Below are 27,561 nucleotides of genomic sequence, written 5' to 3'. Positions count from 1 at the left end.
CAAACATGCTTAGGTTTTACTCTCCCACCACTCCTTGACTTGTCAGTGCCTCTGTCTGCCTCTCTCACTCCCTCACTGGTGGATGTGGAGACCTACACCTGCTTTTCTTAAGCAGCAGCATGTGCATTTTAAGTAATGCTCATGATCAGCTGATGGCCTCTGCACGAATTGCAGCTCTCCCCTAGCTGAGTGCATGTGGAACAGCTGTGGTAACATTCCCATAGCCAGTTGCATGGAAACACACTCCAATATCTAAGACCATTTTCATTCACTGTGAGCAGGAACTAGAGCTGTTGTTTGGCAAACAGTGTCTCAGATGGATTGGGGACTTACCTCTAATAACATACACTGTAGAAACAGGGCAACACACAGGAGGGGGATGTGCCTGAACTGACTACAGACTGTAAGTGCTGCTATACTGCATTTGGGGTAATGTTGGTTTAATAGTGTGTGTGTGTGTGTGTGTGTGTGTGTGTGTGTGTGTGTGTGTGTGTGTGTGTGGATATGGCTATCCTACATGTTTTAATACATACCATGTCAAGTCTATGTTTATGAGGCATCCACATCTCTAGGGTCATCTGCAGACTGGGCAGCGTGTTGTGCCTTTGGTGTCATGTGTTACCCACAGAGCATTTATCTGTGAACTGCAGAAGGTAGTGTGAAGATTGCAGTCTTTAGATGGTGGAAGCCGTGACAGTCACTGACCTCATATCCCTCATAGGACATATGTTGCAACAAACCAGTAAATGTATGTGGTTATCACAGCAACATGTCAATATTTGCCCTATGTATGTCCTTCCAGCCACAACTCTGTCAACCTTTCTACACATGTCATGCATTGAGGTGCATATGTGCTGTACACCATCATTAGTGTCATCATATCTGATAAGCCAGTGAGATATCAGACTGCTATACATGTTATGTACAGTAGGGGTTATATTTGATGACATGACCTAGACATTCTGTGGTTGTTTGTACAGTACTGGGTTCTGTGTACTTATCGTGTACTTATAGTGAATGCTGACAGTGTGTGTATTGTTAATATATTGTTAATATATACCTTGGCCTGTGTACAGACTGTGGCAGATGTCATCATCCTAGGTCCCGTCCCATCTGATATTTTATGCTGCTCCACTCTATGTTACCATATTGGCTTGCGTGTTTGTAGGGCCATACACAAACACATGTCCCATACCACAGACGGGCATCAGATCACACTGTGTAGCGGCCCAGTATATGTAGGGTCAGTGTGTGAGTGGCACATAGGAGGATGGTGTTGAACAGATAGTCCATATACTGTCAAATTATGCTAACTTACCATATGTGGCTGTGGCAGTGTTCACATTGGTGTGGTTATGCATTGTCACACAGGTGTATCTTAACCTGTGCTGTGACATGCCTGTAGAGCCTGCTATATATGCAGGTACATGTGCATTCCCCCATAGGAGATGTAGGCCATTGTTGTGTCAGTAGCCTGCACAGTGCTTTGTTACATGCCTAGCAGCTCAGTGTACTTACCCAGCGAGATGTCATGTCCAGATACTTTCCAGATGTACTGCTGCCTGGCCTCCCTTACCAGTCATGTATGTCAGACAGAGCAGTGGGATGCTATACAGATGTATGTCAATATCTCATGGGTAGTATGTGGCCATGGCACCCCTGTACAAGCAGTTATTATGTGTCAGGACAGACAGAGGTGTATGACTGCACAACCTATGGGGGCGACTGTATACCAGTCGTTATGTGTTATACCCATCTACATGGCTGTTAACATCCATATTGTCAGGCTTGGTCCACATGTTCTGCACTAAGAGGTTCTGTGTATACCTCTGGACTGTACAGTGTGTGTCAGAATGTCCACATCTTTCTTTTGGCCAATATCTCTGCTGTAGTCCACAGGAGCATTACGTGCTTGCAGCGGTACTGTACTATGATGTCCTTAGGATGCCTGTCAGTAGACAATGATGCACATGTGAAAAGCAAACGTGACCTCACACACACCATGTCTGTGAAGACAATCCCTATTACAGTAGCTATAGTCTGCTATTATACATGCCTGACATCCCCTTGCACTATGAAGGTGGGACTGTCAGTGAGATGGAAAATTAATGGGAGGTATTAAAATCTCCTACATGTAACTTATGCCATGTAGTATAGTAATGTAGAAAAACAAGTGCTAATTAGTAGCATATCATCTCACTACTGTTTCAAGACATAGTAGTTTTTGAAATTATTTTAGGCTAATTATTTAATTAATACTTGAATAGTCGTAGAGACATACTGCACTGTAAAGTACTTTGAAGGAATATTTTTAAACCACTTTTTTGTAATTCTGAAAAAAAAATACAGGCCATCAGGTTACCTGCACCCGGAGCAGTGTCACTGCTTTTGTTTGCTGAAATAACTACATAAGTAGTAGCGGGCTGAGCTTTGAGTTATATTATTTAGGTTTACCATCATTCCAGCCCAGCCTTATTTTTTCATTGTTTTGCTTCACCTATTTCTTGCCAAGTTACAACCCAGTGAAGTTCAGTCCATTGAAAACAACCTTCTGAGTCTTTATTCCAGTGAGACATTTAACACTCCCATTATCTATGTGTGAACTCCGCAGTTACAAAGGAAAGGAGTGAGCCATTGAAAAAAGGAAATTGGTGCCAGTGTGCACTTTGAAACCGCACCAGCAGTGGTTTCCTATGAAAAATGAATGGTAGTCTTCTCAGAGTTCCTCTTAAGATTTTAGTCAATTGTGTTATCTCATCAGTCTTATACTTGACAAGTAGTAAGGAAGGCCCATAATTTTCATATTATCAGTGCTCATTAACCACAGCTTCCCACTGTCCACAAACTCTTGGGGTCTTATGTGCCTGCCAGCTGAAATACTCATTAAATGCTTCTTTTTCTTCTGTCTGAGACCTCCATTTCAGTTTGTGAAGCTCTCTTTTCATTGTAAAGACCCAAAAAGATGTGCCTCCATGCTCTATAAAGCTACAGATCCTTTAAATTATAGGAAGTTTGGGAACCTCACAGGTAAGAAATCTGTTTTTCAAATACATGCATTTTATCTACCTAGTTTTTGTTGTAAAGAATAGGCAAGATTTCATTTTGTGAGTTCTGTGTTTTGCTGATCTGCTTTATGTGCTACACATGCCATCTATCAGGAGAAAGCTGCAACAAATCTACAGATCCCTGGGGTGAGATTACTGATCACCAAAGAGGCTGCCACTGTCGTCTCAGGAGCCAAATTCATTGCACTATAGTGATGGCTACTTCTTTGGATAATTTCTGCAGTCTCACACTATTGGTGACCTTTATGCCAATGCATCTTGATCTTCCTAGAACACCAAGTTTGCAAGAAACTATAACTTTAACATTATTTTCAAATACAGTTCTCTTCTCAGTACTGTTTTTTGCTGTGATATATTCCCATAACATCTCCAGGAGGAATAGCTAGGAACTCTCTACATTTCTGAAAACTGACCTCTAGTTATGGAATATAAAAGGTAAGTATTTAACATAATGGCGTATCCATAAAAAGAACGTCCATCTTATAAACATATGCCTCCTTCCTTCCCGGTATCTTGTCTGTAGGTGTCTCTTCTTCTCTCCTTTTCCTTTCTTCTTCTTCCATGAGCTTAGTGTTGTAAGAGAAGTAGTGCAGAATGAGAGATGAGTGATGCATGAAAGGGAGTGGGAGTTGTCCAGGAAGCCTGATCATTTTTTTTTATCTGCCGAGTGGTTCTAATTGCCTGCAGCATCAGTCCTATAAGTTACAAAAGATTAACCTTTTTCCATGTGTCATTATGGTGAGTATATCATTTTCATTTCTTCTTAGCCCTGTCCATGTTTAGAAATTTGTTAAAATACACCTGGAATATTCGCAACAAAGACCACAAAGGAATAGAGAGGAAATTCTGAGCTTTAGTCATGGAAGTCTTTTTATTAATTCCAGCAATGAAAAAGTTGGATGTACCCCCAAGACATTGCTTCTTTTCATGAATGTACTTTCTTGCATATATGAAATAGATGTAGATGATGGCTGTACTAAATTGCATTAATGCAGCTAAATATCAGTTACTGTGATCAGTCTGAGTACATTTATGAAAAATCCTTTGATTATTTCTTATAGGTCAGCAATCCATGGGTGTTCAATAGAGTGTAGCTTCATGGTCTTGGAACCAAAAATAATCCTCTGTAATTATCATGGCCATTTGGTATGTAGTTAATAAATGCACATAGTACATGTGTGATGCAGATATTTATTTTCAGTTTATAATTGTGTTTTTGAGTTTGAAGGATGCAGCATCATTTACTGTACTGGTTTTGAGGTTTACAAAAAAAAAATCTTAACGAGCGCCGTGATGTTCTTCGTGTTTCACTGTTGCAGTCATTACATTTGGGTAATCTGCTGGCAGGTTGCCCTCAGTCAGCCTGAATTCCAAAGCATTGGGTCCTGCGTCGGTTGCTGTCTTCTCTTCCATGACGTCAGGGGTATAAAACTTGCAGCTAATGCCATTTTCTTTTGTCTTTCTTGCAGCGCGGTGCCCGAAGCAGAAGCATTTTTGCCAGTGCCGGTCGGCCAACTACTGAAATATTCTAGTTTGAGTTTCAAAACCGAAGTCTTCACTAAAGCTAAGTACCCCGTTGGGGAAACTTTTTTCTTGCTCCTTACTGATGTCAGAAAAAGTTATTAATTGTATTACTTGTGGGAAGCAAATACCTCATAAGGATTTCCATTTATACTGTATTCCTTGCCTAGACCCTGATCACAATGTGCCTGGCTGTCGGTTTTGTGCTAGATTTAACCAACGCGCACTATTAAGCGTCAGTATATTTTTGCATCAAAGTATTTTGGAAACAGATTTAACTACCCAGAAATGACGTTGGATAGCATTCCGCCTATCGGAGTACATAAAAAACGCAAAGAAAAGGACAGAGTAAGGCAATTGAGATCCAAAACCGTCGACAAAGTTTCTCCTAAGCCAGTCACCGGTTCACCAGTACTCAGTGAGGCACTTTCGCAGCCCCTGATACCCACGTGGAGTCCGGCATGCCGCAAGATACTCAAGGTATTGGACCAATGGATGTGTCTCCCTCGGATGGGTCCAGAGCCGCTGAGCAGGCAGCAGCTTCTGAGGGTGTATTCAGACCTCAACATTTGTATATCAAACCGATGACAGCTGCAAAACGAAAGACAAAAGCAACTTCTAAGACTAAAAAACTGACACATGAGCCACGTGCACAGGCCTCTATGCCTAAAAAACAGATGATCAAAATGGCTGAAGACCTCACTACCTTGATCTGGGATACCCATCCCCCACCAGATAAGAGGCCTAGGCAAGACACCGATTATGAATCTTCAGATCAGGTTTCTATTTCTTCTGATTCGTCTTCTGATCAAGAATTATCTATACCTCCCTATGAGGATTCTGATGCAGAGGAGTCTATACCATCTGCATCTCCTCTTGAGGATTATTCATTTGGAGAAACCTTGCATACTTTGAGGGAGCATTTTCACTGGGAGAGTCAAGATTTCTCAGAATCAAAAAAGAGGCTCAGGGATTTCCTTCTTCTTCCTCAGCACATGCCTTTAGCCATTCCCCCTGTTTTAGACATTGTGGATGATGTGTTTTCGGAGTCAAGCTTGACCCCTGACTCCTTACCTCTGGCTCCCAGTAACTTGACAGATATTACAAGGTCCCTGACTCGCATAAATTTTTATTTAGAAACCCTGCTGCTGATCCTGAAACTATTTCACAGGGTCCAAAGGGAGTTAAGGCTTCAACAGCAAAAAAATCCTACCCCCTTTGATAGAGATTCAAGGGCACTAGACAGATGGGGAAAAAAGGTTTATACATCTGCAACCTTGGCAATCAGGGCCTTAAACTGTCAATTTCATATGCTTAAGTACCAACAACATGTTATGGGATTGCTGAAACAGAAAATGTTGATTTCAGAATGTGCAGAAAATAAAGAATTGCAGGAATTATTGCATGCAGCTGAACAGGTTGGAAAGCATACTTTGCAATGTGGTTTTGACTCCTTAGAGGCCTCCTGCAGGGCCGCAGTTACTGGATCTGTCATTAGGAGGCATGCCTGGTTAAAGGAACAGAATTTGCCTGATCGTGTTAAAGCTAAATTGCTAGATGCACCGTTACAGCATGATTCTCTGTTTGGTATTACGGCAGAAGAGGTTTTAAAGAAAATGGAAGACAAAGCTAAGGATAGACAAACTGTTAAAGACTTCTTACAAGTGCAGCCACCTAGATTCAGTAGACAATAGCCTACAAAAAAATGGTCCTTTCCTGTGTCAGACAGAGCTCAAAGGGGCAAATCCAGATGCCCTAAGAGTTCCAGATACCAGGCGCAAGATTCATACAGATCAAAGCAATGGGGTGCTTCTACCTCCAAATCTGGAGGAGATGAAGCGCAAATCTACAGAAAACGATCCCAATGACTTCCCTCTGCCTACACCAAGCACTTATCTTTTGGCAGTAAAGTTAGCACTTTTTGCTCAAAATTGCCAGTTAATAACCCAGGACAAGTGGGTTATAAACATAGTATCACAGGCATACAGATTCCATTTCTACAATCTGCCAATGGCAAATGGTTGGCCAGATCTGTCAAAAAATCAATGGGCAGAGGCACAGAAACAAGTTACGTCCCTCATGGATATGGGGGCCATTCAGCCAGTACCAGAACAGGAAAAAGGACAAGGTTTTTACTCAAGACTGTTCTTGGTACCCAGAAAGGACAAGGCCTGATGGCCAATACTGGATTTATCGATTTTAAACACATACCTGGACATTCGAAAATTCAAAATTCTGACTTTGCAGCAGCTTCTGCCCATGCTGGGCAAGAATGCATGGCTGGTGACATTAGACCTGAAAGAGGCATACCTGCATGTCCCAATAAGACATTCGTGCAGAAGATGTCTCAGATTCAAGGCTGGCTTAATGCATTACCAATTCTCTGCACTGCCCTTTGGCTTATCAACTGCGCCCAGGGTCTTTACAAAGTGCCTGGCACCAGTAATTGCATTTTGCAGACAAAGAAGTATACAAATATATCCTTACATAGACTACTGTCTCATTCAAGCAGAGAACAAGGAGATTCTTCTTCGACACTTGGCATTTGTGAAAAGGCTTCTAACATGCCTAGGGTACACAATAAACAAAAAGAAATCACAACTGGTACCCTCTCAAAAGATAACATTCCTGGGTGCAAGCTTGAATACAACTGCCCAGATGGCTTACCTCACGCCAGACAAGCAAAGGCAACTGACTACTTATTTCAAACTGATGGCAACAAAAACCCAGTTATCTGCAAGACAAATTCTGCAGGCTCTGGGCTTCATGGCATCCTGCATCCTACTGATTCCATATGTAAGACTGCATATGAGGAAACTTCAATGGTACCTGAAAAGTTTATGGAGTCAACATTCTCACAGTCTGGAAGCAATGATTCCTCTCATTCCCTGCCTACAACAGGAGTTTCTATGGTGGGCAAAGGCATTTCACCAAAACATGGGATGGGCCTTCACTCTCCCCCCTGCCAGCCAAACCTTAACAACAGACACATCGGACTATGCCTGGGGGGCCCACATGGCAGGAAGATGCATTCAGGGCATATGGACCTGAAAACAAATGCATCTACATATCAACCAGAAAGAGATGCTAGCTGTTCAAAATGCCCTAACAGCCTTCAAGGACTTACTTCATCCAGGACAACTACTGATAAAGACGGACAACACCACAGTCATGTGGTATATAAACAAGCAAAGGGGCACACACTCATATCCCCTTTGCAGATTAGCCATGGCACTGTGGGACACAGCTTTGACCTACCAAATACATCTTCAAGCTCATTTCCTGCCAGGAAAACAAAATACACTGGCAGACGATTTAAGCATAAACCTTATGGATCCCCATGAGTGGAAACTAAATCCACAAGTCTTCAGCATGATAACAGAGAAATGGGGGAGCCCAGACATAGATCTATTTGCCTCTCCTCAAAATTATCAATTGAAATGATTCTGCACAAGGACTTATCACAGATAAGCATGGAAAGTGGATGCCCTATCCTTCAGCTGGAAAAAACCTATCAGTTTACGCCTTTCCTCCTCTGCCTCTTCTCCCCAAGGTCCTCCTAAAAGTCAGACAAGAGAAACCAAAGATGATGCTAATTGCACCGGACTGGCCCCACCAGTACTGGTACCCAGTCCTAAGGAACTTGTCTCAATACCCAGCTTGGACCTTACCTCAAAGACCTCAACTACTGTCCCAGCAAAACAATCAGATCCTGCACAATCAACTACAGACACTGAACCTGGCAGCATGGCTCATCATGTAATTATACAAACAACACCTCTGAGTAAAGCTGTGATGGATGTCATTTTGGATGCCAGAAGGCCTAGTACTAGAAAATCTTATGCTGACAAATGGTAGAGATTCTGTGCTTGGAATCGAGCACAAGGAACTGATACAGCAGAACCAAATATTCCTCAGATATTACAATACTTAACTGAGATGCTTGACAAAGGCCTATCTTTTTCATCTATTAAAATCCATGCCTCTGCCATTTCGGCTCATTACAATACAGAGCCACCAATCTTTTCTCATCCTTTACTAAAACAATATCTTAGAGGAGCCAAAACTGTAAGGCCTCCTAAAAGATCACCATTGCCTGCATGGGACCTCTATTATGTGTTGGAAAAGCTCACCCTGCCTCCATTTGAACCAGCTGCTACTACTGATATAAAGTTCTTATCATGGAAAACAGCTCTGCTACTAGCAATTACTTCAACAAGAAGAGTTTCAGAGCTACAGGCCCTCATGGCTGTAGAGCCTTTTATCATATTTTACCCAGACAGGGTGTCTCTGAGGTCAAATCCTACTTTTAGGTCTAAGGTGGTTTCCAGTATGGCTCTTAACCAAACAGTTCATCTGCCAACCTTTTATCCAAATCCGCAGAACAAGGGAGAGAGAATTCTGCATTCCTTGGACGTACACAGACAGCTAAGATTCTACTTGAACAGGACTACAGCTCTAAGAAAAACTGAGCAGTTACTAGTGTCATATGCTGCAGGATCAGAAGGAAAGGCTATTTCAAAGCAGACAATTTCAAAGTGGATAAGCCACTGCATCCGTTTCTGCTATTTACACCATGGTAAACCTGTGCATAAGGGCATTAGGTCTCATTCCACCAGAGCTGCAGCTACTTCAGCAACCTTTCTCAGTGGAGTACCAACCAAAGACATTCTAGAGGCTGATACTTGGAGTTCTGTTCACACCTTTACAAAGCATTATCATTTGCCTCTCTACTCTACGTCCAGGGCAGGCTTTGCCACTGCAGTGCCGCAGGGCCTTATAACTGCAACTAATGCTGCTTAGCTCCAGCCTCCCAACCAGAGCTTTGGGATTCTACCCAAATGTAATGACTGCAACAGTGAAACATGAAGAACATAGTACAGTTGTGCACACTTACCATAAATGTAGATGTTCGAGTGTATTCACTGTTGCAGTCCTGGTTACCCTCCCGCCATCCCCCTGTCATTCTGGAGTTTATCTTTCCTTCTCTGTCTTCTACAACCTGTGTGGTGTATGTGGTGTATTTGCTTGCAGATGAAGGTAAAGTTTATATTGATGCATGTATATTTATATATATATATATATATATATATATATATATATATATATATATATATATATATATATATATTTTTGCTACCTTTTTGGGGGCACCTGACATCGGGGGCAAGAAAAACTAAAGAAAATGACGTCTGCTGCATGTTTTATACCCCTGACGAACTGACGTCATGGAAGAGAAGACAGCAACCGACGCAGGACCCACGACTTTGGAATTCAGGCCGACTGAGGGCAACCTGTCAGCAGATTACCCAAATGTAATGACTGCAACAATGAATACACTCGAACATCTACATTTATGGTAAGTGTACACAACTGTACTTTCTCTGCTTATTAGTAAAAGTATTTGAAAGCTATACCTCTATTCGTGATTCAGGGTATATTATTTCTACACATATTTTTGCAGCAGTCCTATGTATTTGGTAAGTCTATTAGAATAGAATTTAGATGATTACAGAAAGCATCTGCAGTCTGCTTAAGGTACACTGTATTTTTCCAAAGTCTGCTAAACTTTTGTTGTGTGATTCATTTTTTAGGTTCCTGGTTTGATCGCTGCTTTCTGGGGTGTTGTCTTATTTAAGGAGATAAAGGTATGAAAAAGCTGATGTCAAGTTTTACTTCTTTCTAAGCGCAGATTCGTGGTGGTATGTAATAAGGTCACTGGCTTGTGTAGCTGCTTATAAGTGTACTGTGTTTCATCGTGGAGTGCTGCAGCAGATAACCTGTGCATTAATACTTAAGACAGTACAAAGCATGACTTATGTTTTGTGGAAAGCATTAATTTGCCGCTTTTCTTATGAATTTTCTTATGTCTGTTAGATCCACTTACCAGTGACTATAGTGGTGACATTTCAGTCTTCTTCGTTGTTGTACCTTACCTCTAGATTTTCATTTCCTCCTCTTCCCATTGCAGATAACATTATTACAGAAATATGGATATGAAGCTGTGTGTGAAGCTAATCGTTTCAGATACAGTTAGCATGCTCTGTTAAAATGACTGTTGAAAGCATTTTGGAACAAGGGGCTATTTTAAGCCTTTAGTTATATCTTTTGCAGATCTCTTAGACAGATTTGCTCTGCCTTTTTTTCTCTCTTTTCAAGCTTCCCTGCAGAGGAAAAAAAAAATGAAAAAAAGAGTCTTATGTTGAATACAGAACTGTGTACGTGCTTAGAAGTTTCCAGGCCAAATCCAACAAATTACTTTTTCCCCTTTCTTTCTTAAAATTAGTCAATTTGATTGGAACTTCCGTGTGTGTGTGTGTGTGTGTGTGTGTGTGTGTGTGTGTGTGTGTGTGTGTGTGTGTGTGTGTGCGTGTGTTTGTTGTGGTGAGGGTTGGTCCTATCCTAGCACCTTTCTTAAACGATTACTGAAATGGAGAAAAGACATTCATCCTATCCCCCCCCCCCCCCCAATTCGTTAGGAAGAAGGGTAGTGTTGGAGTCCTTGTCCCAGCAAGTAATGGGTATGAGTCAAAAAGTATCCCATAGGTTGTGCATCTCAGGATGCACATCTAGGGACAATTTAACATTGCCAGTCAAGTCAGTCAGTCTGCCTGCCTCCACATCTTTGTCTGTGGAAGGAAACTTGTGACACCCCCAAGGAAACTCCATACAGGAGGCATCCAGCTGAAAATTGAACTGGAGATCCAGGTACTATGAGGGAGCAGAAATTTTAGCTTGTAATTTTTAAGGATTTATGGAAATAATTAGATAGAGATGCTATCAGTTGAACAAATTATACGTAAGTATTTTTCCATTCAAATTCATTTCATTAGCAGTAGTTTGTAAAATTCATTTAAAATATTAGATTAATATTATTTGCAGTATTCAGAAAGCTATATCTGATTGGAATATTTGGCAGCAGAGAAGGAGAGATTGTTTAAATATGTAAAAGGTAAGGTCAGCACAGAAATAAAATTTTTTTCATTGCTATATTTGATGAGGTGTATGCAAGCAGGATTGTAATATTTTCTGAATGACTGGTTATATCATCCATGGGTCTTGATAATATACCAGGTTGCCTGATTATCAGTGCCGAATATGGGCTCTCTGAACCCCTAAATAACTCTTTAATCTAAGCCCTCTCCACTGGTTATATTCATGATGCGTAATGCCATTACACAAGCGTGGCAATGCCATGGAGCCTGGCTACCTATAGAATCATTAGTCTCACTAGACTTATATGTAAAACTGTAGACTGCATCATCTCTAACCTCATTAATCTGGATGCTGAAAATTTCTTGACCATTGACCCTCACCAGTTCAGCTTTGTCAAAGGTTGGTCCTGCCGGTTTAACCTTGATAATTTATTTGAAAAAGTAGTCGAAGCAGTAGATGGCGGTTCTGCGGTATATACACCATATCTGGACCTAGCCAAGGTCTTTGATACTATTCCCTATACAAGCTTTATTGCTAGACTTGTAAACTTGGATATAAATCTTTATAATGAGTGGTGGACAGCTAACTTGTTGTCTCACAGAACCCATGTGGTTAGAGTCTTAGGTGATACTTATGAAAGCACGAAAGTTACCAGTGGAGTACCACAGCACACAGTGTTCAACCCCTTCCTACTTGACATCTATTTCTCAGACCCTCATGCCAACACTCTCGGCCTATGGTTCACTAAGTTAGCAGATAACTGTAAATGTGGTGTTGTTATTTGAGCTTCCTCTGATTCGCTATTACTTCAACATGGGTTAGACTATGTTAATGGTTGGTCCAAGGAAATGGCCTCAAATTAAATGTGATAAAATGTTGTATAGTTCACTTTGGTAAACAAAACCTTTGCTCATCTTATATAGGTCAAAGCAGAAAGTTAAAAACTTTTGATTTTGTTGTGGGAGATATTAGGCAGTATAATCAAAGAGACGGAGGAAGAATATTTATTTGTGATATCTACAAAGTGTTTTGTTAGTATACATCATATAATCTTATGAGAATTGTAAAGATATTAAGGTGTTACAAGTCTGGAAAATGATTTTTTATGTAAAACTGTGTATGAGTTGGTACAGATAATACCAAAAGAAAATGGATGGAAAAAGGGATCGAACAAAGAGTCATGCAAGTGGACTTTTGTTCCTGCTGGTTATGAATGGTGTCTTGAATAAATTTAAGCAGAAACCAAAAGGGAGTAGCGAAATGTTTTAGTGTATGTTTTTGCCTGTCTTTTTTTTTTTTCATATCACAATGCAATTATGTTGAATAAAAATAGGAAGTGGATGAAAGAAGTCATAGTGTAATTACAACAAGCATTAAATAGGGTCAATTTGCAGTAATGATGTATGTTTTAGGGGATAGAGATACAAAAAGCTACAGAGGTAACTAGCATGTGGAGGGCTTTCTGGAGTGGCATGTGAAAAGAAGGTATATTCAGTCAGCTCTGTTGTGTTAAGTCAGTTCACTTATTTTGAGTAAGAGGTACCCTGGGACTCATTAAAGGACCTACAGGAACTGTAAGTCTTATGCTAAAGAGGCCCTGCTCCTACGATATGCCAATTTGCAATTCAGAGACATGTTAGCTTTGACAAGGAAAGATCTCATTATTAGGTCATTTGCATTTCTCTGAATCACCGTTTGCCGTAATCCAATCATTGATGATCTGCACATTGTGATATTAACCTGCTACTAGTATAGGCAGTGGAATTCCTCCACCCCGTCACTCTCTCCCAGACATGCACAATTATACAAATAATAATATACATACCCCACAGTCACTATTCCTGTCCCTGATCTGTCTGCCCTAACATGGTTCCCCCAACCCCTGTAATACTTGAAGTGCCATTACAGCATGCATCTAATAATGCCCTGATGACTCGTGTGTTCCCCCCACCCACTAATCATTGTAATACTGTAAGTGCTGTTATGGCAGTGCCCTATTGGCTAGTAAATTCCCTACTCCCAAGTCTTGACTGCTGCCAGTGCCATTATAGAACTTCCAGTTAGAGTAATCCCTGGTGTGTATTGACCCCCCCCCCAATCCCCATAGTGCTGTTATTGCCATTAAGACACTTCTGTATATGGTGTTACTGGTGTCTAGTGACTACACTCATCCTCAATCCCTGTACCATGGTCATGGCTGGTAGTCGATCACAGCCACAATGTGGTGGGGATGACCATGCTGTTCTGTAAAGCCAAGCGATTTCTTGAATCACTTGGAGTGTAGATGCCTTCCTGGAGCCAGTTCTGGGGGTGAGACCATACAGCTTATTACAGATGTCTCCCCCAGACTGCCTCATTAGCATTCAACACAGGCTCGGGGCCAGATCTTTGCAGTGCTGCACATCTTCATGCTAGAGCACAATGCAGCACTATAACAGGGTGATTGATGAATCGGAAAAAGGTACACAGAGGTGTACACATCTCGGTACCTTCTTCACTCCCAGCCATAATCTTCATGCAGAGTTAGAAAAAAAGCAGTATTACGTGTATTTTTTGGGATCCAGGTTAAATCCTGTTAAGAGGGGGACTAATATATGCTGGAAGAAAGAAAATGGGATTAATCCAGTAGTGTTTCTTATTTACATGAATGTTACGCTATGTTGGTAATATGCGGCCAAGAAGACTTAAGTTTGAAGTAGGTCTTTCAAATAAAATATGGTGAAGTTTGGAAAGGAATTAGGAAGGGGAAAAGAAAATAAAGTGGCAAGAACTGCATATTTTATTATTATAAATGGAAGGTTAAATTGTGTAAATCGCCACTCTCATCTTTGATGACTTAATGATGATTACTGCACTATATCATTCATTCTACCATGTAATCTGTTCATAGGTTCATAGGTGTGTACTAGGCTAACAGCCCTGGAGCCTATAAAAGCCTAGCCCAAGAAGATTCCCTGGCATCATGCTGCCCAATGTTAGTTCCCAGTGCCCCTGTTAAGCAAACCCACTGAATTGATCCCCGGGGTGGAATTCCTATTGCCCATACACTTGTCAAGATTTCTCTTAGAGGGCCAGTGAAGTGCTTTGCTTGATGTGAATGGGAAGTTTGTTCCAGAGTATGGGAAGTCTCTGGGATAGGAACCTGTCCCTCCAGCATGTTCTATTTATTGTGGTAATGAGCTTTAGGTCCCTGAAGCATGTGGCACAGAGGAATTGGGATTTCTTTAGTTGTAGCATATCTAGCAGCTCTGGGTCAGACATAGCTTTGTAGGTCAAGCAGAGATCGCCTCTAAGTTTGCAATAAGAGACAGAGTATAGCTGGAGTTTTTTTAGTCTGTCCATATAGGGCATGTGTCTAAGACCTAAGATCCTCTTAGTGAGGTATTTTTGTGGCCTTTCCAGTTGTTGTAGGTGTTTAGTGAGGTACATACCAAATGGGGCATTGTATTCTATATTAGGTATAATGAGGGATGAGTAGAGAGGGATTGTGACCTCTTTCTTCCTGGATGAGAAACCTTTTGTAATGAGATGTGCCACATAGAAGGACTTTCTGATTACAGTTGTTGTCAACCTGTGTCCCCAGGTCTCTTAGGTTCATAGGTTCATACTAGGCTATCTGCCCTGGGGCATTTATAAGCCTAGCCCGATTGTGTTTGGCTTATGCCACCCCTTGATTTGAGTATACTGTGCCCTTTTTAACGTTTAGTTTACTGTGCCTCTGTCTAATAGTGACACGGAAGTAATCCCCGGGACAAACCTACGATCCCCCATCCACTCATCAATATTCTTCTTGAAGAGAGTCAGTGAGGTGCTCTGCCTAACATGAATTGGAATTCTATTCCAGAGCAAAGGGAGCCTCTGGGTTATGAATCTGTCCCTCCAGCATGTTCTATTTATTTCTATGCTGAGGTTCAAGTTCCTCGAGCGTGTGGCTCTAAGGGATTTAGATTTACTGAGGTGGAGCATGTCCATTAATTCTGGGTTGGACATAACTTTATATGTCAGGCATAGATCGCCTCGAAGTAGGCGGTATGCAACTGAGTAGAGCTGGAGTTTTTTTAACAGAGCAGTATATGACATCTGTTTGAGTCCCTTAATCCTCCTGGTGAGGTACTTTTGGGGTCTTTCTAATTGCTGCAGGTGTCCGGTAAGGTACATCCCAAAGGGGGCATTGTATTCTATGATGGGCCTGATAATGGATGAATAAAGGGGCATGATTACCTCTCTTGATCTAGATGTGAATCCTTTCATGATGAGGTGGGCTGTGTAGAAGGACTTTCTAACCACTTTGGCAATGTGGTTGTCAAAGGAGAGATTGCTATCAACTTGGGTCCCCAGATCCCTAATTACTTTCTCTGTACTTAATGGGTTACCACCTATGTGGTAATTTGTGGGCACATTGTTTTTGCCAAAGGGTATGACTATACACTTTTTGGCATTTAGCTTTAGACCATGGCTCTGCCACCAGTTATCCGTCTCTGCGAGACCTTTTTGAAGGATGTTTGTGTCAGCTGGAGAGTCGATTATGGCGCCCAATTTGCAGTCATCTGCGAACTTGGTGAGCCATAGTCCTCCCACATTGGCCTGTACCTCAGAAAAGTAAATACCGAACAAGAGAGGTCCCAGGACAGAACCTTGTGGGACGCCACTTGTGACCGGTTTCGAGTCTGACATGGCTCCAGCAACTCTGACTCTGTGGGTTCTGTCTTTGATCCAGTTTGCGACCCATCTTGTGACATAGGGGTTTATATTTAGGCTGGATAGCTTATCTATGATGCCCAAGTGGGGTATTGTGCCAAATGCCTTTGCGAGGTCCAGCTAGGCTGTGTAGACTACCTTCCCTTCATCTATGGCCTTGGTGACTGTTTCGAAGAAGTCGACCAGGTTCAAAAGGCAGGATCTGCCCTTGACGAAGCCAAATTGGGTAGGATCTAGTGTTTGTAGGTCCCCAATGTCTTTGTTTATGAGTTCCATGATGATCCTCTCCATATCCTTGCAGACTAGGCTAGTCAGGCTTATGGGGCAATAGTTTCCAGGGTCCACAGAGGCGCCACCTTTGTGGAGTGGGACAACTGTTGCTGTACGCCATTCTTTGGGCACATATCCTGTAGTGAGGCTGAGATTGTACAGCAGTTTTACTTGAGGGATTAGTTCTTCTTGGAATTTATGTAGGACGCAACCCGGGATGCCATCTGGTCCTATGGAAGCAGTGTTTTTTGCTTTGGAGAGGGCGGCCTTCACCTGAGCATCAGAGATGTTTGGGAGGCTGCACTCTGCTGGGATAGATACTTGCTCTTTTGGGGGGGGGGTGGAGAAGTTTGCACTGAACCTGTCTGCCAGGATATTGGCGATGTCTGTGGGTTCAGTGTATTTTTTGTCGCTTAGAATCAACTCAGAACAAGTCTGGGAGTTGCATCCCAGGTTCCTAACATAACTGAAAAAAGCTTTATGATTGTCTTTAGTGTCCTGTGCAATTTTTCTCTCGAAGCTGGCCTTGGAGGATTTTATGAGGGATCATAATTTTTTGCTAGTACTGATCAGGGATGCCTTCCCTTTTAGGGATTTTGCTCTATCATGTAGTAGCTTCCTCCTTCTGTTGTGCAGTTTATTTATGGCTGGGGTCCACCAGACTGGACGCCTGCCTTTGGATGATTGGGTCTTGGTTTTGTTTGGGATAGCATGATCCATGCATTCCTGGAGATGTCCGTAGAATGCGTTTATATAGGATTCTGCAGTTTGGGCCATAGTTTCCACTGGCCCTGGGGCCTTGAAGGATTCCACTTTGGTTTTGAGAAGTGTGAAGTTCACTTTTGAGAAGTTTTTCACTGTGGTTTTCTGGGCTGGGGGTGGGGTCGGGATGTGGATATCCAGTGAAATTAATTTATGGTCTGATCTTACCAATGAGGGATATACTTCTAGTATGGAGCATAGAGTCCCCATGTTGGTAATGATCAGGTCTAGTATGTTTTCCCCTCTTGTGGGAGTGGTGACCAGTTGTTCCATAGCATTTGAGTTTATAAATTCCAGGAACCTTTGGGCTAAGGTGCTGGGGCTTGAGTAATGCTCCCAGTCTATGTTTGGGTAGTTGAAGTCACCCAATATAATGGTGTTCGGAGAGATCTTCAAGTTCTCCAATGTTTTCAGGAAAGCCGAGTGGGATTCTTGACTTTGAGAGGGTGGTCTGTAGGATGCTATAAACTGAAAAGCAGTCTTGCCCACTGTCAGTTGCACATGGATGGTCTCCGATACTTGGTGCAATGCCACTAACCTGGAGGTGTGGATATCCTTGATAAATATGGAAACTCCCCCTCCTTTTGTGGTTCGGTCCGGGTTTTGGGGCCGAAAAGCATGATATGAGGTATAACCTGGTAGTGCTGGGGTGCTCTCTGGAGCCTTGAACCAGGTTTCTGTCACTGCACAGATATCGATGTTCTCCATACTGAGGAGAGCTTCGGGTGCATGAATCTTGAGGTTAAGACTTCTGGCGTTTAGCAGCATTACCCTTAGTTTCTTGTTCCTTGTGCTGTCTATGGAGGTGGGTTTGACTTTTGAGCCTTGCCTAAAAAAGGCACTATGGGGGTGGCAAGAGCCTTTGCCAATATCTGAAAGCCCAGGGTTGACAGGTGCAAGCCGTCCCTAGCGAAGCAACGTGGCTTGTCGAGCATGTCATCCCAGACTGACAGACACTGGATCCCCTTTGAATGACACCAAAATTTTAGCCAATTGTTAAAATCGATCATTTTGTCTTTATACTGTGGCATCATTCTAGGTGAGGGTAAGATGCTGCTCAAGGTCAGGGTCATACCGGCCTGGGCCACATGATCAGAGAGCTCCTCTATGTCTCTTTTCATGTAGTCGAGGGAGGTACGTCTCAGGTCATTCACGCCAGCATGTACAATGACTGAGTCATAGTTGTATTTGCTTTGGAGTGACCTGAGTGTTTGTTTTATGTGGCGGATCCTAGCGCCCGACAGGCAGCTCACTGTGACCTTCTCTTTATTCAGCCTGGTGAGCGGGACGTCAGTGTGTCACCTATTACAAGGGTATCAGGTGTGTTATTCAGCCTTAAGGGCTGTGACTGCTTGGCACACTGACGTTGTGTGCTATGTGTTGTACATGTTTTGTTTTGGGGTAGCGTTTGCTTGGATATCTGCTTTGGAGGTCTCTGTTGCTTACGTAAATTTTTATTTAGAGCCTCTGAGTATGTTTTTGTGTTTTTATGTGTTTGGTTCGCTGTTGTGGTGGGACTATGTGATACTGGAATTGTGTTGTGTGAGGTTACCTTCTCCTCCTGACTGGTTACACCAGTTTTGAGATGAGAGAGCTCAGCCTTAAGTTTGGCTGTATGGTTGCATCTCTGACATATATTTGAACCTGTTCGGAGGAGGAGAGGGTTGTCCGTGTGCATGAGACAGTTGTAACATTGCCTCAAAATTCCCAGATTCACCAGCTGGACTGGAGAGGAAACCATTGACTGACCTTTGGACATGCTAGAGTAATATAGGGAACTGAATTAAAACGGACCAATAGTGGACAAGGTAATCGTAGAGAGTATAAGAGTAAGTAGTGCTTATGGTTTATTAGTGCTAACTTGTAAGATTACTTATTTGGACCAGTGAGGGGCCTTAGAATGAGAATATGGTGTTTAATTTGAGAGATAGAGCAGTTCTAAGGGAAAAAGTGAAGATCAGACTTTGTGGAGCCAGGAATAGTTTAAACCCAATTAGGCGGCGCTGCCCGATGTTGCGCTATGTGCACAAATGCACAAAACCGTGCAAAAGAGGGTTTTAAGAGAGGGAGATCAAGGAGTTAGGAATTGACCCAAAATGGCCAATAAAACTACAGTTTCAAGGCAGTAACCACTCCCACAGAGGCAGGCAGGCTGCTCAATGTTTATCACTGCCACTGATGAACACAGAGACTTCCCTTTAGCCCAAGCAAACAATGGCCTCCAAGAAACTTACAAACAGTTCAGAACAGCAAATCTGTAACTTAACTTTTTTAAATCTCAGAAAAGTGGGAAAAAAGCAAGATTTTTTTGTTTTTTTAAGGAAAGCAGAGGTTCACAAATATCAACAAGTTAGAACAGTGCAGTAAATGACCCCACACTTGAGTGCTAGGCCAGAGACAGATAAAATGCAAGTTTTAAGAAAAAAAAACGATTTTAAAAATAAGTGCAGGGAGGAAATCCAGTAATCAGCTCTAGGTTGTGTTCTAAATACAGTTACCAACACAGAAATCAAGTTTAACAAGCCAGAAAATGTTGAAAAGTATGCGGCAATGCAGAAAAACGTAACAAATAATCTGAAGCAAAATACTTAAAATCTCAAAATTGGCCCCTTTCTTCTCTCAGCGTTTTCTCCTCTTGGTGGGTGCTTCACCAACAGCCAACAAGTCCAAAAAGACGCCAAAACCACAAGGCAATCTGGTTTTAAGAGAGGGAGATCAAGGAGTTAGGAATTGACCCAAAATGGCCAATAAAACTACAGTTTCAAGGCAGTAACCACTCCCACAGGGGCAGGCAGGCTGCTCAATGTTTATCACTGCCACTGATGAACACAGAGACTTCCCTTTAGCCCAAGCAAACAGTGGCCTCCAAGAAACTTACAAACAGTTCAGAACAGCAAATCTGTAACTGAACTTTTTTAAATCTCAGAAAAGTGGGAAAAAGCAAGATTTTTTTTTTTTTTTTTTTTTTTTTTTAAGGAAAGCAGAGGTTCACAAGTATCAACAAGTTAGAACAGTACAGTAAAGGACCCCACACTTGAGTGCTAGGCCAGAGACAGATAAAATGCATGTTTTAAGAAAAAAACGATTTTAAAAATAAGTGCAGGCAGGAAATCCAGTAATCAGCTCTAGGTTGTGTTCTAAATACAGTTACCAACACAGAAATCAAGTTTAACAAGCCAGAAAATGCTCAAAAGTAGGCGGCAATGCAGAAAAACCTAACAAATAATCTGAAGCAAAATACTTAAAATCTCAAAAGTGGCTCCTTTCTTCTCTCGTTTTCTCATCTTGGTGGGTGCTTCACCAACAGCCAACAAGTCCAAAAAGACGCCAAAACCACGAGGCAATCTGGTTTTAAGAGAGGGAGATCAAGGAGTTAGGAATTGACCCAAAATGGCCAATAAAACTACAGTTTCAAGGACTTCGCCTGTGTGGTAGTTCGTGGGCACCGAATTTTTCCCAAAGGGAATGACAATGCACTTTTTGGCATTGAGCTTAAGGCCATGGTTCTGGCACCAGTCACTGGTGTCAGTGAGGCCTTTTTGTAGAATGTCTGCATCAGATGGAGAATCAATGATGGCTCCCAGTTTGCAATCATCTGCAAACTTGGTCAGCCAGAGTCCCTTTGTTTTAAGTTGAATTTCAGAGAAGTAGATGCCAAACAGGAGAGGACCTAGGAACAATCCTTGTGGGACATCACTTGTAACTGGTTGGTAGTCAGATTTGGGTTCCTCTACTTTCACAGTGTGGGTTCTATCAGTGAGCCAGTTGGCAGCCCATCTTATGACATAGGGGTTTATGCCTAGTTTAGTGAGTCTATCTATGATTCCTGAGTGAGGGTTGGTGTCGAAGGCCTTGGCAAGATCTAGGTAGGCTGTGTAAACTACCTTGCCCTCATCCACAGCTTTGGTGACAGACTCAGAGAAGTCTATCAGGTTGAGCAGCCATGATCTCCCTTTCACAAACCCAAACTACATGGGGTCCAGAGTTAGAAGATTCCCTATGTCCTTATTTATAAGGTCCACAATGATGCGCTCCATAGCCTTACATATCAGACTCGTTAGACTAATGGGGAAGTAGTTCCCAGGGTCTGTAATCGTTCCCCCTTTGTGGAGTGGGATGACTGTACCAGTGCACCATTTGGTAGAAACAAAGCCTGAAATGAGGCTGTGATTGAACAGTCTACTCAGGTGTGGTGCCAGTTCACTTTGTAATTTATGTTGAACACAGCCAGGGATATTATCAGGTCCCATGAAAGCTGTATTCTTGGCTTTGGACAGTGCATTTTTTACCTGTGTTGCTGTGATAATAGGGAGTTGGCATTCCTCAGGTATTGTGATAAGCCCTTTAGGGGGTGAAAGAGTGGTAAAGTTTGCACTGAACCTGTCAGCCAATATGTTGGCAATATCAGTTGGTTCTGTATATGTATTGCTATTGTGCTGTAACTCGGAGCAGATCTGAGTATTGCCATGTAGATTCTTGACATAACTTTAGAATGCCTTGTGATTGTCTGCAGCAATTTTGTTTTCATAGCTAGCTTTAGAAGATTTGATGACAGATCTCAGTTTTTTGCTGAGGCTAACAAGGGAGTTTTTCCAGTCTTGGGAATTCCCTTCTGTTGTAGAGTTTGTTTATCATGGGGGACCACCAGATTGGCTTCCTTTTTTGGAGGAGACCGTCTTGGTTCTGTTTGGTATGGCCTTGTTCCATGCACTTCTGTATGTGCTCATACAGTGCATTGGTATATGATTCAACAGACATGCACCTATTTTCCATTTGCATGGGTGTCGTGAAGTTAGCCACCTCTGTTTTTAGAAGCCCAAAATTGGCTTTGGAGAAGTTTTTTACGTGGTTTCCTTTGGGGGGGGGGTGAGGGTGGGATGTTGATATCCATGGTGATTAGCTTGTGGTCAGATCTGACCAGGGAGGAGTTGATTACTCATGTAGAGCAACAGTCGCCCATGTTAGTAATGACCAGGTCAAGGATGTTTCTACCTCTGGTGGGGGTAAGAATGAGTTGGTCTAGGGCATTGGAATTAATGAATTCCAGAAAACATTGAGCAAGTGTGTTGGTACACGAATACTTTACCCAGTTAATGGAGGGGTAGTTAAAGCCTCCCAGTATAAGGGTATTGGGTTGTACCCTGATATTTTCCAATGTGTTTAGGAATGTGGAGTGGGAGTCTTGGGACATGGTGGGGGATCTATAGCAGGCTACAACCTGGATTGCAGTATTGCAGATGGTCTTCGTGTTTCACTGTTGCAGTCATTACATTTGGGTAATCTGCTGGCAGGTTGCCCTCAGTCGGCCTGATTAACAAAGTCTTGGGTCCTGTGTCGGTTGCTGTCCCTTCTTCCATGACGTCAGTCTGTCAGGGGTATAAAACATGCAGCCGACACCATTACATCAGTCTTTCTTGTCGCGCGGTGCCCGAAGCAGAAGCAGTTCGCAAGTGCCTGTCGGCCTACTGAATTTTTCGTTTTTGGGTTTCAGAACCGAAGTCTTCAACTAAAAGCTAAGTACCCCATTGGGGAAACTTTTTCTTGCTCCTTACCGATGTCTGTAAAAGTTAATAGTTGCATTACTTGTGGGAAGCAAATACCTCATAAGGATTTTCATTTGTACTGTATTCCTTGCCTAGGCCCTGACCACAACATGCCTTGCTGTCAGTTTTATGCTGAATTTAATCAACGTACGATTAAACGTCAGTATATTTTTGCATCTAAATATTTTGGCTCAAGATTTAATTATCCAGAAATGCCATCTGTTAGCAATCCGACTACCGGAATACCTAAAAAAAACGCAAAGAAAAAGACAGAGACAGACCGTCAAGGTCGAAAACCGACGACAACGCTTCTTCTAAGCCAGTCGCCGGTTTGCCGGTACTCAGTGAGGTGCTTTTGCAACCCCTGATACCCACTAATTCTGATTCGCAAGCCTCTACTGAGACCCATTCAGAGTCTGATATGCAGCGAGATGTTTCAATTATGGAACCCGTGGATGTCTCTACCTTAGATGGGTCCAGAGCTGCTGTGCAGGCACCGGCTTCTGAGGGTGTTTTAGGCCTACAGATTTGTATATTAGACCAATGCCATCTTCAAAACTAATTCCAAAATCTAAATCTATGTCTAAAAAACCGACGCCTGGGCCACATGTGCAGGCCCTTCTGCCCAAACAACAAATTATCAAAATGGCTGAAGATTTAATTACTCTGATCAGGAGTAGCCAACCCCCTCCTTCTAAGAGGCCTAGGCAAGACATTGACTATGAATCTTCTGAACAAGATTCTATTTCTTCTGACTCTTCTAATGAACAGGATTTGTCTACTCCTACTTATAAGGACTCTGCTGCAGAAGATTCCATTCCTTCTGCTTCTCCCCCTGAGGAATTTTCTTTTGGGGAAACTTTACATACCTTAAGGGAGCATTTCCACTGGGAAAGTCAGGATTTCTGTGAATCTAAAAAGAGACTTAGGGATTTTCTTCTTCTTCCTCAGCATAGGCCTTTGGCCATACCTCCTGTTCTAGACATTGTTGATGATTATTTTTTCAGAATCTAATATGAATCCTGATTCTCTGCCTCCGGCTCCTTGTAAGCCAGACAAGATACTACAGGGTTCCTGACTCCCACAAAGTCCTTTTCAAAAATCCCATTGCTGACCCTGAAACCATTTCTCATGGTCCCAAGGGCATTAAGGCCTCTACTTCTAAAAATCCTACCCCTTCTGATAGAGATTCCAGGGAGCTGGATATATGGGGTAAGAAGGTTTACACGTCTGCATCCTTGGCAGTCAGGGCTTTAAACTGTCAATTTCATATGCTTAAATATCAGCAGCATATCATGGGACTACTTAAACAGAAAATTATGTTAATCTCTGTGGAAAATAAAGAGTTGCAGAATTTATTACATTCATCTGAACAAGTTGGAAAACATACTTTGCAACGTGGTTTTGATGCCTTGGAGGCCTCTTGCAGGGCTGCTTTAACTGGATCTGTGCTAAGAAGGCATGCTTGGCTCAAACAGCAAACTCTGCCTGACCATGTTAAAGCAAAATTGTTGGATGCTCCTTTACAACAGGACCGTCTCTTTGGTAATAAGGCTGAAGAAGTGTTAAAAAAGATGGAAGATAAAGCTAAATCTATGCAAACTGTGAAAGATTTCTTTCAAGGGCAACCTCCAAGATTTAGTAGGCACTGGCCTACCAAAAACTGGTCCTTTCCAGTCCCCTCGAGAGCTGCTCAAGTCAAATCAAGACATTCCAAAGGCTCCAGGTTTCAGTCACAAGGAACTTTTAGAACAAAACAATGGGGTGCCTCCACCTCCAAATCTGGAAGCAGCAAGGCACCTCCCAATAGTAAACAGTCTCAATGACTTCCCTCTACAATCAGCAAGCACTTACCTTTTAGCCGCCCCTTTGGGGGGGAAACTGGCACTTCATGCACAAAACTGGCAACTCATTACCCAGGGCAAATGGGTTTCAAATATAGTATCCCAGGGATACAGATTTCATTTCCACACGTTGCCATTTCCAAACGGATGGCCAGATCTGCCCTCAAATCAGTGGGCAGAGGCCCAGAAACAGGTTCTGTCCCTCATGAACATGGGGCTATTCAACCAGTACCAGAAGAGGAAAAGGGACAAGGTTTCTATTCAAGACTTTTCCTGGTACCCAGAAAAGACAAATCATGGCATCCAATTCTGGACCTATTCATTCTAAACACATTTCTGGACATTCCAAAATTCAAGATGTTGACTCTTCAGCAGTTACTGCCTATGCTAGGCAAAGATGCCTGGTTGGTAACTCTAGACTTAAAAGAGGCTTACCTGCATATCCCAATCGGGGAATCTTGCAGAAGATACCTCCACTTCAAAGCAGGCTACTTGCATTACCAGTTCTCTCCACTGCCCTTTGGCTTATCTACTGAGCCCAGGGTCTTCACAAAGTGTCTGGCACCAGTAATTGCATTTTGCAGGCAAAGAAATATGCAAATATATCCATACCTGGATGATTGTCTAATTCAGGCAGAAAACAAGGACATTCTTCTAAACTTTAAGCATCTGGTGTTTGTAAAAAGGGTTCTAACTTGTCTAGGGTACGCCATAAACGAAAAGAAATCACAACTGGTACCCCCTCAAAAAATTACATTCCTGGGTGCAAGCTTGAGTACAACTGCCCAGATGACTTGCCTTACGCCAGAAAAGCAAATTCAATTGGTGACTTACTTCAAACAGGTGGCCATAAAAATCCTCCTATCTGCAAGACAAATTCTGCAAGCCTTGGGGTTCATGGCCTCCTGCATTCTTCTAATTCCATTTGCAAGACTGCATATGAGGAAACTTCAGTGGTACTTAAAAAGTTTATGGAGCCAACATTGTCACAGCCTGGAAACAATGATTCCTATTATACCTTGCCTGCAACTAGAATTCCTATGGTGGGCAGAGGCCTGCCACCAAAACAAGGGACTACCTTTCACTCCACCCCCTGCCATCCAAACCCTGACTACAGACGCATCAGACTATGCTTGGGGGGCTCATCTGGCAGGGAAGTGCATACAGGGCAAATGGAGCCCAAATCAAATGCACCTACATATCAATCAGAAAGAGATGCTAGCTGTACAGAATGCACTGACGGCCTTCAGGGACTATCTTCACCCATGACAACTACTGATAAAGACAGACAACACCACAGTTATGTGGTACATAAACAAGCAGGGGGCACACATTCCTACCCCCTTTGCAGACTAGCCATGGCATTGTGGAACACGGCCTTGACCTATCAAATACAACTACAAGCTCAATTCCTGCCAGGAAAGCTAAATACTCTGGCAGACGAACTAAGCAGAAATCTTATGGACCCACACGAATGGAAACTGGAACCACAAGTTTTCAACATGTTGACATGCAAATGGGGGGAGCCCAGACATGGATCTCTTTGCCTCACCCCAGAACTATCAGTAGGACAAATTCTGCACAAGAATTCATCACAAAAAAGCTTGGAAAGTGGATGCTCTGTCATTCAGCTGGAAAAACCTATCAGTCTCTGCCCCTGCTCCCCAAAGTTCTACTAAAAGTCAAACTGGACAAACCAAAAATGATTCTGATTGCTCCAGACTGGCCTCGCCAACACTGGTACCCACTCCTGCGCAATGTGTTGCACCTTCCTCCATGGCACCTGCCTCAGACACCTTACCTACTGTCTCAGCAGAACTACCAAATTCTGCACACTCAACTCCAAACTTTGAATCTTGTAGCGTGGCTAACCAACAAATTTCACCTTTGGCATCCCTCAGCAAACCTGTGATGGATGTCATTTTGGAGGCTAGAATGCCTAGTACTAGAAAATCTTATGCTGACAAATGGAAAAGATTCTGTGCCTGGAACTAATCACAAGGAATAAGCACAGCTATGCCCAATATTCCTCAGATTCTGCAATGCTTAACTGAGATGCTTCACAAGGGCCTATCTTTTTCTTCCATAAACATCCATGCCTCTGCCATTTCAGCTCATTACAACACAGAATCTCCCCTCTTCTCTCATCCTCTGTTAAAGCAGTATCTCAGAGGGGCCAAAAATTTAAGACCTCCCAGGAGAGCACCATCTCCTGCATGGGATCTTAATTTTGTTTTGGAAAAACTCACTCTCCCTCCTTTTGAGCCAGCTGCTACTGCAGACCTAATATTTCTCTCCTGGAAAACAGCTTTCCTTTTAGCAGTCACTTCAGCTAGAAGGATTTCAAAATTACAGGCTCTTATGGCAATGGAGCCTTTCATTATTTTTCATTTGGACAGGGTGGCTCTCAGGGCCAATCCATCTTTCATGCCTAAGGTGGTATCCAGTATGGCTCTTAATCAGGCAATTCATCTGCCAACTTTCTTTCCCAACCCACAGAACAAGGGTGAGTGGATTCTGCATTCATTGGATGTGCACAGACAACTTAGATTCTACTTAAACAGGACAAAATTACTAAGAAAATCTGAACAACTATTGGTGGCATTTGCTGCAGGGGCAGAGGGAAAGGCTATTTCAAAGCAGACTATTTCCAAATGGATAAGCCATTGTATTTGTTTCTGCTATGTGTATCATGGTAAACTTATCCCCAAGGGGATCAGATCTCATTCCACCAGGGCTGCATCTACTTCTGCTGCCTTTCTCAGAGGAGTTCCTACCAGAGACATTCTAGACGCTGCTACCTGGAGCTCAGTTCATACGTTCACCAAACATTACCATTTACCTCTCTTTTCTAAATCCAGAGCTGGCTTTGCCACTGCTGTCCTGCAGGGCCTTATAGCTGCTCCTAATGCTGTATAAATC

The 27,561-nt window shown here is 42.5% G+C and overlaps 1 protein-coding gene across 1 annotated transcript in view; it reads left to right on the top strand.

Annotated features, from left to right (window-relative positions):
• Nucleotides 1-27,561, top strand: part of TMEM144 (transmembrane protein 144) — an 817,557-nt gene that overhangs the window by 767,751 nt on the left and 22,245 nt on the right. Inside the window, exon 11 of the mRNA XM_044062452.1 lies at nt 10,181-10,234. Coding sequence (XP_043918387.1) covers nt 10,181-10,234 — 54 coding nt within the window. The remainder of the gene's footprint in view (nt 1-10,180; nt 10,235-27,561) is intronic.

Source organism: Protopterus annectens, chromosome 2.part1, assembly GCF_019279795.1.
Source record: "Protopterus annectens isolate FY-2018-M chromosome 2.part1, PAN1.0, whole genome shotgun sequence".
Lineage (NCBI taxonomy): Eukaryota > Metazoa > Chordata > Ceratodontiformes > Protopteridae > Protopterus > Protopterus annectens.
The sequence above is the reverse complement of the archived record's forward strand: the minus strand, read 5'-3'. Positions and strand labels throughout refer to the sequence as shown.